The 19,903-nt window shown below is 39.2% G+C and overlaps 1 protein-coding gene across 1 annotated transcript in view; it reads left to right on the top strand.

Annotated features, from left to right (window-relative positions):
- The window catches only part of CSMD1 (CUB and Sushi multiple domains 1), a 1,461,432-nt gene that overhangs the window by 576,681 nt on the left and 864,848 nt on the right, over nt 1–19,903 (top strand). Inside the window, exon 6 of the mRNA XM_060085850.1 lies at nt 2,791–2,985. Within this exon, the coding sequence (XP_059941833.1) occupies nt 2,791–2,985 (195 nt within the window). The remainder of the gene's footprint in view (nt 1–2,790; nt 2,986–19,903) is intronic.

Below are 19,903 nucleotides of genomic sequence, written 5' to 3' on the forward strand. Positions count from 1 at the left end.
GGATTTGACATGGCATCCATTTAATGATTGAAACAGTTGGGTCAAAGGTTTGATGTGATAGCCTAATTAAGTCATTGAATTGTGACCATTTGCACTTGCCAAAGCAGAAGTGTTATAGAGGGATTTTCAGTGAGCCTAATTGGAACGACAGCCTAGGTTTCAAGCCCTGGGTGTACAGACTTGGCTTCGTGGGATCTGATGGGTGGAAACCTGCCGTGAGAGGAAAGCAGTGAGCCCAGAGCTCCTTTCAACATTCTTTCACAGCCACAAGTGTCTGCACTGGGTGCCTGATTCCCATCACCCTAACAGGAATTTCTTGAAGCATCTATGAGAAAGAGTGCACATTGCTTCAAGGAATGATTAAAGCAAACTACATGTAGAGTCCAAGTCAATTCAATAGGTATTTATACTAAATACTTAATGTGTCCTTATTGCTCTGGGAGCCACCAAGAGACCGTCACCACCTTCGGGGAAACTGGTTGAAAAGTTAGTTCAAATAAAAATGGCAGAAGGGACAATGGGGTTGAGTTTATTTTAAATTAGTCTTGTCCAGCCACTGGGTTTTCATGTCTTGGCATTTTTTTGTGTGTCTGAATCATAAATCTTTGTGTAGACCTATAATCATTTTTGTCCATTTTTCACAATTTAAGATATTTTTATAATGTCTTAATGAAATGGCTGATGCCTTCGTAATATTATGTGCGTGTTTGCATTTTCGTGTTTGTTTGCAACGAGAAGTAAATGTTTTAAATCATCCTCAGTTACTTCTATTCTCTTGCTGACATTGTTCACATTAACATTTTAGTATTTTTTTCCTAAATTATAAGGTTGGTTGCAATCAAAATTTTCATTCTGGACAAGGAAGAAAAACACCAAAAGCATTCATATTCACATATTCCCCCCCAACCCCATCTCTTTTTCTCTCTCTGCTGATGATGGAAATTCAGCACATGTCTCACGTCTGTCTCTGATTATAAGGTCCCTGGCTCAGGCTGGCTGTTGGGCATCCCGGTTCATAAAATAAAATGATCCTCCAAGATAGAATTGAAGGTTTTCTACCTTAGGAAATCATAGGCAGTTAAATACCAGACAGTTAAAAATGTTTTTAAACAACATTTAAAAAAACAGATTTATTGCCTTAGGGATGGTGAATGTGGAATTAAAAACAGAATTTCTTTTTTATAAAAGGCCCATTGATAATTATAGATTATACTGAATTATTTTTTATTATGTTATCAAACAGGTTTTTGTAGACTGTTTTCAGAAATTATTTTCTAAAAACTAGAACTGAGAAAACTGTGACTATATAGTGATTTCATAAACATGTCAGTAATATGAAACATCTAAATTGTAGTATTTGTTTTCTAAGTGTTTCTATATGGTTTAGTTTGTATGTATTTAATACGAAAATAAAATTAATCTTGGAAATCACTGAAGTTCCCTCCCTGTTCACTGGGAAACGTCTGTTTATCTCTCTGCTTACAAACAAAGAAAAAAGAAACAGTGCTCTGTGTTAGACATGTATACCAAAATGTACCCCTATACCAATGCAAAAAATTGGATACAGAAATAGAATAATTTTATTCATTTGGAAATACTTTTTATTGGAAAATGATTTCTTTTTTAAATGGTAGGATCCTTGGTTTATTTGAATTCTACATAATAGCAGCTAATTGACTGATGATATGCTAAATTCAAACCAGAAATATGGAGAGAGTAGCCGACAATCATCAACTTCGTCTGTTCAACTTAATGGTGCCTCAGTTAAGTTCAAAAGTACGTTCTATGAGTGTGAAATGGCATCGTGTCCCTTAGGTTTCAAGGCAGTTGAATTAGGCAGAGAAGCCTATCACTATGAACAGTGAGGAGGCCAAGAAAGACCAGAATCAAGGCCGTCTCACTGAAATGCAGGTGAGACATACTTGCCTTGTCAAACCTGATACTTAAAACTTTCTTGTGAATCAGACACTCCAAACGCGTAGAGCCTTACCGATGGCTTGGAATATAATAGTGGTACAATGTTTGTAAAAGTCTGATAGATCAGCAAATGACATTTTAAATTTATTATTTAATTCAGTTGGGTTTTTTTGTTTGTTGGGGTTTTTTTGCGATACGCGGGCCTCTCACTGTTGTGGCCTCTCCCGTTGCGGAGCACGGGCTCCAGACACACAGGCTCAGAGGCCATGGCTCACGGGCCCAGCCGCTCCGCGGCATGTGGGATCTTCCCGGACCGGGACACGATCCCGCGTCCCCTGCATCGGCAGGCGGACTGTCAACCGCTGCGCCACCAGGGAAGCCCTAATTCAGTTGTTTATCCATCAAACATTGATTGAACACTTATTACTGGTGTGTATCAGGCAATGCTGGTCCTGGAGGAATAATATGGCATGGATATTCATTCATGCTGTATTTCTGTGATTTTTTCAGATATCTATATTCTGCTGTATTATCTGATTTCTAACTATGTGGGACTAGAATCTCCTAATTAAAAAAATAATCTAGATGTCATTTAGAACACTGAATCTAAGCAGAACTGTATCTTCCCCTCTTAACAAAATCCACTTATTTATACTTTTTAAATATTTCTTTTAAAAAGTACTAAATTACAGATTTTACAAAACACAAATCCATTTCTCTGTTTAATTTTTCGACAAAATTAAGATAATTTTTGTCCTAGATTTGCTAACTTTAGTAGTTCAAAAGTGGTCCATGTCTTGTGATATAAATTGATCTCAGTAGAAAATGTTCCTTTAACTTATATTTCTTTCTCCTCTTTTTTTCTCCCAATAGTTTTACCCAGCCACACATGTGGAAATCCTGGAGAAATACTGAAAGGAGTTCTCCACGGAACAAGATTCAACATAGGAGACAAGATCCGGTATAGCTGTCTCTCTGGCTACATCTTGGAAGGTCACGCCATCCTGACTTGCATCGTCAGCCCTGGGAATGGAGCATCCTGGGACTTCCCAGCCCCGTTTTGCAGAGGTAGGTGCTATACAGGGAGGGTGTGTGATGAGCTGATACCTGGACTAAGCAAATGGCTTTGGAATTGACACTGGAAAAGTTTCCACTTGACGAAAGCAAGACACATCACGCTGGGTCTTCCCACGTCAGCTCATTCTGTTCCCTAAAGCAATATTGTACGTTACCTAAGAAACCATGGCTGCACCCTGTGAAGTCAATAACAAATTTAGATATGTTCCTTAAACATGCAAATTCTTCTTCATCCTGTTTCTCAAACCTTGTGGACTTCTACGTATTTTTATCACTTATTGTCATAGCATTCTAAGATTTAATGCACACATTTATGGCCTCCGTGCTTCAAAGTTTCCTTTTTTATCTTTTTCTCATTAAAAATGGCAGATACCCCTTGATAATTAAATTATACCTTTGGAAGACTCTTGCAACACTCTCGGGCTTTGGAGACAGACCATGAAGGATTGCACTAGTGCAAGCGTTCCTCGTTACGATTTGTTGCAAGATTAGAATCAGTTTCCTGGAAGCCTTGTGATTTTTAGTCTTTTCTGTGACATTATTTAGGAAAGAGCATACTTTGACTCTTAGGTTTTGACTTTCCTAAGAAAAAACTCACTTTATGGTTTCAAACGTAAAAGTGTAACTTACATTTATTGAGGTCGTAATGTAATTCAGAAAATGTGCTAAGTGCTTTACCTGAATCATATCGCTGAATTCTCTCAAAACCCCACTGAAATAATAAATACTCACACTCATTTAACAGGTAAAGAAGCACAATTTTAATTTTCAGAAGGTTCCAAAAGATAGCATATGATGAGTTAAGACACAAACCCATGTCTGAATTTTTTTTTATTGAAGTATGGTTGATTTACAATATTGTGTTAGTTTCAGGTGTACAGCAAAGTGATTTGGTTATACCTATATATATGGATGTATCTATATTCTTTTTTTCAATTATTTTCCATTATAGTTTATTACAAGAACCCATGTCCAACTTTTTATTCATGTATATAACCAGGCAAATCCACAGCCTTAGCTTAAGTCCTCATATGAAAATGTGTTGTTTTCATCAGGCTGTTTATATTTTCGTCTATGCTGTTTAATGAATACTTTTCTATTTTTTTTTTGTTACCTCTGTGACGTGTTGCAGTCTCATGAGATCTTCCCAACGCTACTTATCTTAGTTAGGGCATACTGCTGCTGCTGCTGCTACTACTACTATTACTACAACTAGTATTACTACTAGTACTATTACTACATTATTACTACAGCTGGTAACTAGTACATATTGATTGCTTGTTATGAGCAGGCATTACTTTTTCATGTGTAATCTTCACAGTAGGTATTTTATTAAAGAAGTATTTTACATGTGAGGCATCTGAGGGTTAGATGGGAAACATAACTTGTTCAAGGTATTCCAGCTGGTAATTACCAGAGGTCAGATCCACCATCTTCAAATCATCCCTGTGTCCTAGAGAAATTCCTGCTATGGATATACTCTGCCACACGCATCCATTAGTCCTCCTGAAATGCTCATTTTCTTGCATGTTCCTCAGGTCTCTTATATCTCTCTTCTTTTTTTCCTTAGTGCTATTAATTATTTTACACCTTCTATTGTCAAAAGAGTGGTGTCCTCAAAATCCAGATTTCTGTGTCCCTTCCCTTCTCTTTTCAATGATTCCCTCAACTAAGTGATACTGTTTAAGGACGCTGTCACTTGGATATCCTAAATATATTCTTTTTTCCCTATTTCTGCCACTGTGTGTCTGATATTCACTCTGTGGCGACGTTGCAGTCACTCTCTCCATTTTGCCCTGCTTGCCCCTTTTATTCTGTCAGACTGTCTTTCACGTCGCCCCTTTCCCACTCCAACTGTCCCGTTCCAGTTGTTTTTTTCTTCTCACCCAGACCAGCTTCAAGGTGGTGAAATGAGCGCCACATCCAGAATCTCAGCCTTCATCCTACACTCTCCTCCTTAGTCCCGCTCCCAACACACACGCCTTCATCATCACCTGTCCTCTCTCAGCCAGACCACTTCAGTGACTCAGCAAGAATTAAGTGCAAACCCTTGAAAACGCTGCCCCAGTGCTCCATCACCTTGTCTGAACTGACTTGTCCCCTTTCATCTGTTAGTGTTCCCAGACACAGATGTTATGCTTTTGTCTCCACGCGATGCTTTGCTTGGTCTGACTTCCCAAAAGCCGACTGTGTGCGTCTCTCCCAAGTGCTGTGTTCCTCACACCAAGCTGTTAGCTTGGCATCCCCTCCACCATGGGATTATTGACACCAGAAATCAGCAAACTCTACAAAGCAGGGTTCTTCCCAGAGAGTTCCTTAACCAGCTCACCACTCCATGCCTAAACCCAAACTTTCACTCATTTTTTCCTGTTATGACGTTTTCCCTTTCATCTCCGTTAAAGCCATAAATCTTACTCAGTTCTCAAGTTCACACTTAAGCCCAAATTTTAGTCACTTCTTTTTTAAACCATTGCAACCCCTTTTTAAATTCTTTAAGAAAACACAAGTCCTTTTGTCTTGAGCATTTATTTTGTTGCTATTTTATATTTTAACCTTATGTCTTCAGCGTTTCCTCAACTAGTTTGTCACCCCCCAGGACGTAATTTACAGTCATAAAAACTGTGTGACTGTGTCCTTGCTTCTACCTTAAAATTAGCCGAATCCATAGCTATTTACCCCTGATGCTGTACCTCATCCCCCATTCAAACATTTAATAGAGGAGTGGAAATATGCTGAGCATCAAATGAGGAGTTATTATAAAGTGGAAAACGCAAAAGTAAATATTAACAGTAACTATGCCAGTTTCTGTTTTGCTCCTACCTCCCCAAGCATTTTCTTCTTAATTGAAGGGTCTTTACTAATTTCACAATTATAAAACTTACAAAGTCAAAGTTGATATAACAGTCAGCTCTTAATCTTTCCTATGTTGTCACCAATTTATTAAATCCAAACCATATCAAGACGCTTTTATCATCATATTTAACTTTTCTTCTGTATTATAGATTATTAAATTTATGCTTAAATTTTGCTTTTTTCAGTGCTTGGGATAGTAACATTTCCAAGGGCATTGACTTTGATATAATTATTTTATGTAACAGATTTGAAAGATACAGCACAGTTTGTCATTGATCTTGGATAACTGGATCATAAAGAAAAAGGTCAATGATCTAATTCTTATAAATGTGTAGATGTGGCATATCTCAAGGAGATAAATTAATTTCAGCGATATGGACTTAGATCATTTTAAAAAATGAAATGAGTATATTTTCTGCTTCCCCAACATCCTAGTTATTTTGTTCCAGGAACTGCTTGAGGAGTCATCGTAAAGAGCTGCTATAGCAGGAACACCACTGAATCTCTTTGCAATGACCTTTTCCTGGTGTTGAAACTTTTACTTTGTAACTCCAAGTGGCAGTATTTAACCTGAACAGTGACACTGAAATGTATCATTTCTAGAGTCACGTGGTGCTCTTTAAAGAAAAAGGATATAGCCGTATATTTAATAAAGTCAGTGCATAATGAAGTGGGAGGTCAGCCAGATTTACTTAAAACGGATTCCCTTAAGCAGGAGACCAGCATCAAACTGACTTCTTTCAAGGATGAGAGTTCAGATTGTCTCCTTCTGGAGGTGTGTTTTTGTCTTCCTCATTTATCCTTGAGTTTTCACCTGAATGTCTGTATCTTCCTTCATCTCCCTCCACTATTGCACATTGTTCTTATTGTCCCTTCTGATCTTTACAAAGATCTGTTTCTGTGTTTGCAAGTGTGGTGTGTATTTAGAGGGGAAACATAAAAGGGGAAAAGAAAAAAAAAAACTAGATATATTCAATGACGTATGCTCCCAACTCAGAATTTAAATGCCTTCTTAATTTATGTTTCCCCTATTCTGTTATCGAATCACAAAGACTATAATGTCACGGTCCAGGAATTCTCATAAATAACTTTGAGCTCCAGGATAATAGAGGGCCATAGCATATGAAATCCAAAAGAGAAGGTATTCTCCTTGAATAGAAAATTCGCACGGTGGGTCCTTGTCACCAGATTTGCGATAAGATTCTCCGAGAAGGCAGAAAGGAAGTAGGTCAGGAGCTGCATTTGGAAAACGCTCCTTCCTAAGAAACCTATCGTCTGCTGTGGAGAAATCCCCAGGGAGAAGTGGTCCTGTCCCCACATTAGTCCACCATGAGGTGGGGAAGTTGTTCTGAAACCATCTCCCTTTGGTCCCTTCAGTGAGCATTTCCATCCACTCCAGCTCTCCAATTCTGGATCTCATTTTTGAAAGCATTAGTGTGATCTTACGTCAACTGTCTTATTCCATGGATATAATCACGTTGGAAATGTATATACGTCTGGGGACATGAGCTACCTCTGGTCCTGGAAAAGGCTAGGCTCCTTTACGCTCTGGAGAGATGATAGGATGGTTTCAGTAGGCATATGCCGCCTGAAATAAGCCAGCTCTAAGCAAACACTAGTCTCCTCAGCCGGAGATGCCTGCTGCTCCTTCCCCAAACATTACCTTCTGATAGGCCTTAATTCTTTCAATGATGGAGCACTTTGTGTTTGCAAAGTATGCTTCAGAAAGTAATTCTTAGCAGCTACTGCAGAGCTGAGATCCCTAAAGTCATAGCTCTGGACAGTCCCATTTACAGGCTGTCCTAAATAACTTACTTTTGTATGTTCTACACTTCATAGATCAGCCTGTATTAACATTATGTGCACGACTCATATGAACTACCATAGAAAGGCATCTAAAAATCATATGTATGCAATGCCAATTTGTAAATATGCTGAAACCCACAAATGTATGATCCTGTGTATACCTCAAATCACCTTGAGATGTATGCAGGGAAAGTAATAGTAGTCTTGTTTTGAAGATAAGGAAATAAAGCTTCAATTGTGTTGACGTATGTTGGTGTATGACTTGAACTTTGTAGCAAGACAGCTCTCCTTCTGATTTTATCATTCTACTGTTACTAAATTTGATTAAGTAGCATTTGTACATAATTTAAAAATTTAATAATACTGAAGGGATTATAGTGAAAAGGAACATCCTGTTGAAACACCCATACTCTTAGGCTATAGACATCTCAATAAAATTTAACATTTTTGTCATTATTATCTTATATATGCTTATACTGTTCCTTCTTGCTTTATCAAGTTAAAACTTTTTAAATTGATGTCTTGCAATGAGTGTTACTGTAATTTTATCACTCCATTCACAATGTCTTGTTTCTTCCAATTTAATTTAGATTTCTAAACATTATAAATCTGAATAATGCACTTGACCGTTTATACCTTATTTCTTTATTTTATTTTATTTTATTTTATTTTTTTTGCGGTACGCGGGCCTCTCACTGTTGTGGCCTCTCCCGCTGCGGAGCACAGGCTCCGGACGCGCAGGCCCAGCGGCCACGGCTCACGGGCCCAGCCGCTCCGTGGCATGTGGGATCTTCCCGGACCGGGGCATGAACCCGTGTCCCCTGTATCAGCAGGCGGACTCTCAACCACTGCGCCACCAGGGAAGCCCCATTTCTTTAATTTTTGACAACATCTCTCGCCTGTCCGCTGTATAAGGTGTGACTATCATTGCCTCTGCTCTTTCCAGTAAATGTTCTCTAATACTTTCCTTCCTCTATGTTCTCTCAGCTGTAATAGCACTTTTGCAGTATCAAAGTTGTGAACATGTACGTTTTATTCTATGATCGTAATTTAAGTCCTTCTTAATTTGTCTGAAGGCTGGATAGCAATAAACAACATTCGTGTTATTACAGCTGTGTACACATTGTTCCAACATCATCATCCCTGTGCCCCTCAAAGACAGTTCAAATCAGATGGGTGCTTTCTTAGCCTTAATTATTCATAATAATGCCACAATTACTTTATTTTTCCACATTTGGACCGAGACTTTCTTGTTCTGCTTGTTTAGTTAATGTAACATTAGCAGGCTCCAATGTTACTATTGTCCGCTCGTGTTAAACCCCAAATGAGTATTTCTGACTGGTGGTTGGTTTTGATTTAGCGGTGATTTGGGGACTTTTGTGTCTGGCTTTCAGTCAGGGTTGGCAGCTTTGTCTCCATCCATTGGCAGAGGGAGGAAAAAGCCTGGGGTTGTTATGGGCGGGCCTCCCACGCGTACATTGCACTGGTTAGACTCAGTCGTGTGGGCGTCCTTAACTGCAAGGAAAGCTCGGAAGAAAAGGAAGAAGAAAAAGCAGGTTTGGTAAATGGCTGGCCTATTGCCGTGACTGCCTTCTATTTGTCCTAAATTTTTGAATTATTTTTTCCCCTTGTTGATGTATAACTTATGTTTCATCCCAATAATCCAGATATCTTCTACTTTACACTTATTTGAATTATTGCTGGGAATGAACTCTGTTCTTCTTCCTGAAGGTCACTGACTTATTTCTCTAACGTCAACCAGATTGCATCGTATTTTGCGTACACTTGTCTTCTGCGGTTCCTGAAGTCCCGGTCGTCACCACCCTCAGCGTATTGTGCCTTCGTCCCCTTGTCTGTACCCCTTTTGCCCTTATTTCCCCAAATCCATCAGTTCCCTCTCCCCGTTCTCTCAGAGGGTCCAGCACTGGCTTGTAGGTCTGTTATAAGGCAGTGTTCCTGACACTTCTTCACTGTCCCACTCAACCTGTTCACTATTTTGTAAATCCTGTCTTCTTTTCTCTTTGTTTCATCTCAGATAGTTTCCTGAGAAAGGTTGCTTTGGAGGAAAACCCTTTGAGCTTTAGATGCCCTGTCTGCATCCGTACTGATAGACAGTCTAGCTGAGTATCAAATTATACATGGAAACCATTTCCTCCCAGAATTGTTAAAGCATCGTTTCATTATTTTAAGCATATTATTGGCTTCTGCTTGAAAAAAAATATTCCAAACTAGAAAAGTAATAAGTTTTCCAGGCATATGTCAAAAAAGAGAGAGAAAAAAAAAAACAGGTCTTTAAAAAAGCATCCACAAGTGAAACATTATTTGAGGGAAGATACTATATTCATAATCTTTTGGAGTAGAAGGATAACATACAGCATGGGGAAAAGCCAAAGGTGTTCAGAATGAGCTAGGTTGTAGCCCAGAGCATCCTTCTTCTGTGTGATGGAGCTGGTGGGGGCAGTGACCATCATCATTCAGGCAGGGGCTCGGGGCTGTTCAGCTGCCACATGCCTAACCAAGAAAAACTCCCAGTTCCTCAGTATTTAGATTGGTGCCGTTTGCTAGAAATATAATGCAACCCACAAGTGGGAGCCAATTACATAATTAAAATTTCCTAATAACTACATTGATAAAGTAAAAAGAAACAGGTGCATTTAATTTTAATAATGCATAGTCCAGAGATGACCCAGCATAGTCCAAAGATGACCATTTCTACACCTAATCAGTATAAAATATTAATGAAGTCGTTTGCTCTTTTTCCCTAGTCTTTAAAACCTGACATGTATTTCACAGTTAGATCATTTCCCAAGGTGAAATAGCCACATGTTCTCATTAGCTATGGATGCTAGTATCTACTATGTCAGACAGCTCAGACTTAGCAAGCAGAAGAATTTTAGTTTTCTTTTTTCTATCCACAACCATTGTTAATGTATGCAGAATTCTGGTGCTGTGAGTACGTGTCACTTTCACTTATGATGTAGGGTTCAATATACAGTTGTAGTTTTATGATAAGGACTCATAAGAAAATGGGTCTGAAATATACACATCTATGCCATTCTCTGATTGGAATTCTCCCCTTTCACTTCTCGGCAATTGCTGAAACAGATCTGAGCTGAATAGTATCGGAAAGGAGAAGCCTATTTTTACTATTACTTTTAAGCAAAAGATCACGGTGAGCTTAGCTCTCCAGCAATCCAAAAAGATTTCTCAAAAGGAATCTCATTTCAGATACTATCTTACTTTGGGAATAAATGATACTGGGATCTAATGAATGAAGATTATGGGCAACTTTGAAGAAGAGGCTAATTAGCTAGTGGAGTTGGCAAAGAATTGAAAACAACTTTGTGCATGTGTAGCTCCAGGTGTATAAAAGAATAAAAATAAGAGTGATTCTGGGGAGAAAATAAACTAGATTCAACTCTGGGACCTAGCAGTTATGATCTATGTTCCTGTAAGGACATTGGATTCCTCTCTCACACTTCTTTTCCATCTGTAAACTACTACATATACTACGGTAAGATGTTCGTACAGCAACCTAGCTACAGAGACCACATACCCAATTTCTACACAGTATCATCAATAGAAAAGCACATGTTTTGAAAAGATGATATTCTCAGTGTTAGTATGAGGATTAAGTGAAATGACATATGCAAAACATCCTGCAAAGTCTTTAACACATAAAGAAGGTGAATAAAGCACAGGTGATATAGCACGATGTTTATGGGCTGTGCAGTGTTATTTTCTCTGTTGTCAATTTTCCTACCTGTGTAATAGTACCTATTTCACAGGTCTGTTGTAAAGATTAAATGAGATAATCCAGATAAAATCCTTAACAGAGAACTCGACACAGTGACGTTCTGTATGTATTAGCTGTTATAATTACTGTTTCTATCTTCTCCCTGCTCCAGTTTTGAAAGCAAATTCAGATTTCAGATTTAAGTGATTGGAGACAAATGGCAAAAAAATTGGAAAGTAAATTCGTATAGATTATAAGATCTCAGTTCTGGTAGCTCTTAAACAAATGGCTTTTCTGCATTACTGAAACTCTTTGGGGGAAAAAACAAAAGAAAACAAAAAAAACTACCAGGCTGATTTAAGAAGAGAAACTGCATGAATGGAGACTCAGACAAAGAGCCAGTTAAGTGCCTACTAAAGGGTGAGTCCGTGTCAGGACAGGTCATTGTGTTTTTTGTGTCACTACTTGGACTGCAATAACACATACACAGCGTGCGTGTAGATACACATATGCATATAAATAGCCTGACAGTATCAAAAATGTAGATTTGGCAATAATCAGATGGAGATTATTTCTAGATTCCTTTTCCTTAAGGGACTAACCAATCACCCTTTTTCTTAAGGGATTAGTCAATCAAATTCAACGTATTTTTAATAAGGCACACATGGAAGAGCATCTATTATCTAATGATAGACATTTCAGCTTGGTCACTCTAATTGTAGATTTTTAAGAAAAAGATGGGACGATAATAACAGTTAAACCTGTAACAATGACCAAATGTCAGACATCATTTACATGCTTTACAAATATTCTTGTGTTTAACTTTCACAATAACCCCGCAAGTTTTGTATTATCATTGATCCTGTTTTTCAGTCCGAGAGACTCGGGCACAGAAACATGAGGTGACTTTTCTGAGGTCACACAGTAGTGAACGGGAGAGTTGGAATCTGGGCCTGAATCTTATGCCATTGGGCACTGCAATGCCCTCGTTCCCTTTTAATTTATGAGAATAAAAAAAATAGGTTCCTTTAAAAGAAGGAACTTACATTTTCATTGGGGAACAAATATTTGAAGCTGGATTAGACAAACAAACATTTTCTTCTTGAGGGATTGGTGCTTGAGCCCTGAGGAATCTGGGAAGGGGCGGAGAGAACACAGCTTGTCTAGGGATGTCCTGCTTCTGGGGATGAAGCGTGTGCCTTGGTTTTCTCCGGGGGAGATGGAAGTTGGTGGTCTCCAGCATGCTCCCGTTTCTCCACCTGCTCCTTGGGCAATGCAGGAGAAGGTGTCTGGCAGACCTACAGGCCCTTCAGAGATTACGAGCCTAAAAAGAGAAATATAAGGGCAGTAAGATGCCGGCAGGGAAGAGTGACTGCCGATCTCAGTATTTTCTGCAGAAGCCTGTGGTTCAAAGCAAGCACCAGCTAAAACTGTTTTCTGTGGGCTTGTTGGGAGCTACCACCACCACCAGCCTCAGGGCTTTCAGATGAAAAACATGATGTATAAACCCAGCTCAAGAGAGCCTTAAGCCCAAAGAGAGCCGTTTGGCAGTAGGATCTTTCTCATTTTATTTTAAAGGCTAACATATGACTTGCTGCAGCTGTTTCTTTGTAGAGTAAGTCAATCTTGGAGCACAGGAAGCAAGCAGGGATCCATCTTCCCGAGTCAGATGGTCTTTCTTCTCTGGGGAAGGCTTCTCTTTGCATGAAGTTGGTCCTCTTTCCTCTTTCTCTGTCGCAACCCTAAATCCTTCCCTACTGCCCATTTGTCCTCGCAGGGATTCTCATCTGGGGGCAGAAAGGTGAGGCCTGAAGGGTGCTGCTGGCATCTGGGCTCCGTGAACCTGCAGGGTACTGGTTCCAGGCAGAGTGGTGTTAGGAGGCCCTTGAGACCAGATAGAAGCTACCTGGGACGTGGTTGGCCAGTAAGCCTTCCCTCCTTATTTTCCATTTTTGGCCAACAGAATCTTTTTCAGCCACTATGAATTACTAAAGAAGGAAAGCCAGGAGGAAGTAGAAACAGCACGGCTAAGCATTTTATTTAGACCAGATCTCTGCGGCAGGTGCTGTGTTATAAACTTGGCATACATTCGTTTATGTTATCTTGTCTAAACGTGTTCAAGGTTAATATAGATACTGAGAGTTTGCAGATGAGGGGTCTAACTCCCTGAGGTGTGAGGGATCCTGTCCAAGGCTGCAGACACAGGAGGCGGTAAAGGCCGTTCTCACTTTGTGCCTTCTGCTTGGCGTGGTTAAGGAGAGGTGTTTTTGTTTTTTCCTTTTGTTCTATTGAGAGGCGTGATCTGCAAACCACTGAAAAATAGCCATAAGTGAGTTATGATCAGGGACTAAAACTGCTTACTCACCAAGACTCTAACCCTGTTTCTCTCTGTCTCAACAAAAGCATTTAAGATAAATATTTACCTAAAAGTGTCAAAACACAGTGTCACTATTCCCTGAGCATTGTAAAGAGTGTAGGATACGGCAGCTGTTTTGCTTTTTTTAAAGAGTTGATGGATTTTATGCATTTCAGGACAGTCGTATTTCCTTGGCAGGATGACTGAGAGTTAGCATGCAAAGATGCCACCAAGTAAAGTACCAGGAGCAGTCTCGGCAATACCTTTAATAAAACATGCTAAACAAGGGATGTCAGTGTTTCACTTGGAACTGCCTAAAGCTGCACATTTCTTTAATTGATAAGCCTTACATAATGTGACTGGAAATGACAATATGGCACTTGCCAGCGCTTGATGAGATGTCACTCAGGGTGTTTAATTGCAGACATTCTGCCACTAGTGATGATGGGGAAGACAAATACTGGGAGAGCATGTAGCTGGAGGGGAGGAGAAGGGAGGGAAGGCATGCTTTTTGTGGGTACCGATCAATTCTGTGATATTTAAAACACAGCTGGGTTTTTATCAGTTATGTCACAGAGGTAACATTGTAAAATGAATCTTAGATGATCTTTCTGGTCAGGACCAAGCATTGCAAAGTAAGACTGAATGAGGTAGTCTTCATATAAGAAACTCAGCTCTAAATAAAGTTTGAATGGTTTTAGACAATTTAGTTTTCAGCACTTTCCTTGCATACTGTGTAATAACGAACTCTAAGTCTTACCAAAATTGAAAAAAAATATCGAAAACATATGTCAACATTATTATAGTAAATCTGGTCTACATGGTTTGCATTTTACTATGATACAAGGCTTTCTGATAAGCACTCTTTTTTAATATATATTATCTCATTAAATACAATCTTGGAACTGGTTTAAAGCATAGTCATAAGTGCCTGTATACAAATCACTTTGTGGATCAATTTACAGTATTTTTCCATCATTTGTTTTTCCATGTAAGTACCATATTAGGTTGCAGGGCTGAAGTTGTCTAGTGCCCAAAAAAACACATGTCCAATTAAATGACATTCATTGTGACAGGCAGTGATGGAAGTGTTTAATAGCGAGGACTTGGTCATTCAGGGTCTTGGTCATTCAAGGTCATTTCTTACTTACTAGCTCAGCATCACGGGCAAGCTGTCTGCAAAACCTCTGGTTCTGAATCTGTTGAATCGGATTAATGCTACTTTTTTTTTTAATAATTGAAGTATAGTTGATTGACAATGTTGTGTTACTTTCAAGTGCAGAGCAAAGTGATTCAGTTTGGATTATATATATATATATTATATAGCTGGATTAAAACTACTTTTAATTTCATGGGACTGGTAAAGTTTAAATGAGATGCTTGAAGTACTTAATACCAATAATAGCTATCATTATTGAAATCATTATCATTGAAAAGCTAGAATGGAACAAAAATGGAGACTGAAGGAGGCCAATTCATCCTCTGAAAAGCTCTTAGAGACTAAAGTCATAGAGCATAGTGCATTGTTTTCTCTTTTTAAGATTGGTATTAAGTCATAAACATTTCACTTTTAACTGACAGCATTTTCTTCTCAATATCCTCAATATTATACAAAGTAATAGTTCTCTCTCTCCCCATAATTGAACATAATGAGTGTTTCCAGTGTTTGCTTCTACACATAATGCTATAATTAGTGTCTCTGTACATATAACATTGCTTTTGTTTCTTCTGTTTGATCATTTCCTAAGGATAGAATACTCAATGTTATTTATGCTTTGCAAATTTGCTGAACAAATTTCCATGCCGCAAGTATTTTCACTACAATTAGTGAAAATAATTGTTTTAATGTTTGATGTTACTTGGTTTTGATGTTAGTATTTCCTTTTAATTTGCTGAGAATTTACTAGCATTAAAATGATGCCCCAAAGTTGCTTTTTTTTTTTTATTGCCAGTAGAATATATCTGCTGCCTATTTGTGTTTGTTCATTTGTTCTTTCAAGAAACGTTTATCCAGGAGAGACAAGATGTCAGATACATTTAACAGTCAGGTCACTAGACTTTTTCTGTCAAGGGGCAGATAGCAAATATTTTATGTGTTTCAAGCCATATGGTCTCTGTTTCTGCTACTGTAGTCAGTCATTTTAGAGCAAGAGTCTCCATAGATGCTACCTAAACAGATAGGCGTGGCTGTTTCCAGTAAAACTCTTTTTACAATAACAGATACTGGGCTGTATGTAGCCCACAGACTGTAGTTTGCTTACATTAGTTCTTTGCTGGGGCTACAAAGTGAACAAAACAAGAAAAATGCCAACTGCCATGAGAATATCTTAATGGGTAGAGGTAGACCACATAAATCGAAAAAAAATGAGTAAAAACAAATTAATATGTCACATATCCAATCGTAGTATGTGTTCACAGATGCTCTCACTAAGACAGTGACAGTTGATTGAGCTGTGGTGACCAGTTGCTTGGTTTGCCCTGGACTGTCCTGGTTTTAGCACCAGCAGCCCCATGTCCTGGGAAACCACTACCTTTGGCCAAACCAGCATTATTTGGACCCCTCGGAGAGGTGAGAGATTAAACCGTATGAGAATGTCAAGAGCATGGTCCAGATCAAGGAAACAGCCAGGGTTTTGATCCTGAGTGATCCCAGGGTGAGTGGAGAATAATGCAGCAGCCAGTATGGTAAAGCAGACTGGACAGTGGTGTGGATCTGGGAGAAACGGTCAGAGAAGATGGGCGTTGAAAGATCCTGGGAGCCCCGTGGACCATCCTACAGACTTTAGCTTCTATTCTGAGCAACATGGGAAGACACAGGAGGGTTTTGACAAGAAGTGGCATCATCTCATTTTGAACGTAAGAGCCTTACGCTGGCTGCTCTGTTGAGCAAAGAATATACGGTGGGAAGGGCTGAGTGGGAAAACCTGTTAGGAAGCCACTGCAGTCTTCAAGGTGAGGGATGATGTCACGTTGAGAGGTAGTGGGAGCAGGGAAGGCTGCAAAATGCATTTGGGTTAAGAATACAGCTTAGAAGGGTCAACTTTTCCGAGAGACTTCTCTGAAGGCTACTGGATAGTAGATTCCCTCCCGCCTCTGACCCAGGGCATTCTTTATCCTATCATTCTTATTCTTTATCATTGCATTAAAAAAAAAAAACAAACCTATAGACTTCATTTTTTCGAGCAGTTTTAAGATTGCAGAAAACTTGAGCAGGAACTAGAGAGCGTTCCTATGTGCTAATTCCTCTGCCCCCTGCGCAGTCTCTCCTATTCTTAATATCTTACATTAGTGTGGTACCTTTGTTACAACTGATGAAATGATATCGATACACTTTGACAAATGCACAATGCCATATATCCACCATTACAGTATCATGTAGAATGGCTTCACTGCCCTTAAAATCCTCTGTGTTCCACCTGTTCATCTCTCCCTCCACCAGAAACCCTGGTAACTCCTGATCTTTTTACCGTCTCTATAGTTTTACCTTTTCAGAATGTCATATAGTTAAAGCCATACAGTATGTAGCCTTTTCAGATTGGCTTCTTTCTCTTCGCAATATGCATTTAAGGCTATTCCATGTCTTTTTGTAGTTTGGTAGTTCAATTCCTTAGTTTCCTGAATAATATCCCATTATATAAATGCAACAGAGTTTGTTTAGCCATTAATCCATTGAAGGACATCTTGGTTGCTTCCAAGCTTTAGCAATTATGAATAAAGCTGCTATAAAAACAAAACAGACAAACAGACAAAAAAGAATACAGTTTAAAGAAAGAGCCAGTAGAATTTTACGATGCAGTGGTTACAGGATATGAGAGAAATAGGAGAGCCATGGATGACACCATTTTTATCTAAGCCACTGGAAGAATGGGGTTCCCATTTACGGAAAGGGAGAAAGCTAGGGAATTTCAGATTTGGAAAAGGAAAGGTCAAGAATATGATTTCGGGGTTAGTAAGTCTGTAATGCTATTTAGACAGCCATATGGATATGCCAGGTTGGCAGGTGGATACAAAAAACTGAAATTCAAGAGAGATCTGAAATTGAACTACAAATTTGAGCACTGTCAACATATGTACCATATTTACATCCACATAACTGAAGCTAGGTGAGATCACCCAGGTAGTAAATGCAGTTAGGAAGAAAAGAGGTCCAAATACTGGGCATTACACTAAGGATTGGGAGATGGAATCAAAATAATGAGGCGATTGAGAAGAAATGGTCAATAAGATTAGAGGCATCCATGTGTGTAGTATATAAAGTAGTAGTGAATAAAAGCATATGTACACATTGTACTAGTGTCATTTTTTAAAATTTTGTTGCTATACTATACCTTTGTATGATGTAGTCATTGGTGGAAAATGGAAGACGGGTACACAGAATCACCCTGGACTATTTTTGCAACTTCTTATGAATTTGCAATTATTTCAAGATAAAAGAAAGTTTTAAAAGTATATTGAGAAAAGTCCTTCAAGGAGGAGGAGATGGATAACTGTGGGATGTTGTTGAGTTCTTGTATAAGATAAGAACTGAGAACTGACCATTGGATTTGTTGCTGTGGCTGACGTGAGAAGAGCAGTTCTTGGGGACCAGTGAGGACAACGTCCTGACTCAAGTGGGTTCAGCAGAGGATGGGAAGAAATTAAAGATGGCAGTTATATACGTGTCTTGAGATGTGTGGCTGGGAAAGGGATTTTTATAAACAAAGTTAAAGGTAGATATGGAGTCTTGAAAACAGATGTGGAATCAAAAGATAGTTGCTTTTTAAAAAAACGTTTTTGAATGGGGAAAATTATAACATATTTGTATGCTGAGAGCAGTTCTCCAATAAAAAGGGTAAATGATCTTTTTGGGGGAGGTTTGGCTTAGAAACTTGTTCAGGGATGAAAGCAAGAGCACAAGCAGCACTAACCCTATAGGTTAAGAACGTTTACCATTCATATAGGAAGGACATTTTATGAGCAGAAAAGCAGATAGGTGATCAGATATGGTGTCAATAGATTGTAAAATTTCTCTTTTGATTGCTTCTATTTTCTTAGGGAAATAGGAAACAAAATCACCATGTAGCATTAAGGATGTGGTAGGAGATGCTGGCAGGTGGATGAGGAAGAGGGTACAAAAATGGTCATTCCCCCCGAAAGAGGACTGAATGGACGAAGGGAACAAAGTAGGAATGTCATCATTGAAAGCCAACTTGGATGGGGTCCTTAATCTAAAGTTAGACCCATCAGTGTATTTCTGTTTTGGGGTTTTCTCCAGCCATGTTTACCATGGGAGAAAATGTGGATTTGCCCTGATGTGAGTCTAAGGTGTTGACAGTGGAGTTATGGCAGACCCAAGGGAGTGACTGAAATGATGGCCATGAAATCTGAGGATGGCAGGGGGAGAAATGGGGACGTGAGGGGCCTGAGGGGAAGGAAGTGAAAAAATGTCAAGATCAGGGAACTGTAGGTCTATCGGTGTCAAAGAATTATTGAAGTTAAGGTATTTGAGGCAGTGACCTGGAAATATAGATAGTGGAGGTCTGAGAATGGGACACCCCACATTCCACATCTGGAAAATGATCGTTTATTGGTATTGAGAAGATGAAGGGTGATGGTGGGAATGAATGACTGTGTGGGGTTAGGTTTTTGGAAGAGGGGCCGAATGAACTGAGAGGCCAATATTCAGAAGATGATCTAACTCGATACCGAAATCAGCAAGAATCAAGACAAATGTAGAGCTGGAGAAACTGATACCAGAAGTAAAAATCTGCAAGGACTAATGGGGCTGACCAAGGGATATTGTAGATGACTCCAAGGAAGAAGGTATTGAATTCTGAGGACGAGAGACTCCACGCTGGGGAAAGAACAAAAGTAGTCCAGAAGTCGTAATGAGATGCGTGTTGGTGGGCATGTAGTCCAGCTCTAGGGACAGTGGTACTTGGGCTACGGATGCTGAACATTGACCCTGGGGAGGACTTCATGATATAACATTCTCAGAAGACAGCCGGCTTCCATGAGAAAGAAGTGAGGGGATACCTCAGAAGTGGCTGAGACGCAGGAAGTTTTGCTGATAGTTGACCTTGAGTTTCAGAAGACCTAGCAGAAGGGTTTTAAGAGCTTGGGAGAGGTAGGGGTCAGACACGTGAGCTTTGTAGATCTTTGAGCGAATGAGGGTCTGA

Source organism: Mesoplodon densirostris, chromosome 20 (assembly GCF_025265405.1).
Source record: "Mesoplodon densirostris isolate mMesDen1 chromosome 20, mMesDen1 primary haplotype, whole genome shotgun sequence".
In the NCBI taxonomy this organism is placed as follows: domain Eukaryota; kingdom Metazoa; phylum Chordata; class Mammalia; order Artiodactyla; family Ziphiidae; genus Mesoplodon; species Mesoplodon densirostris.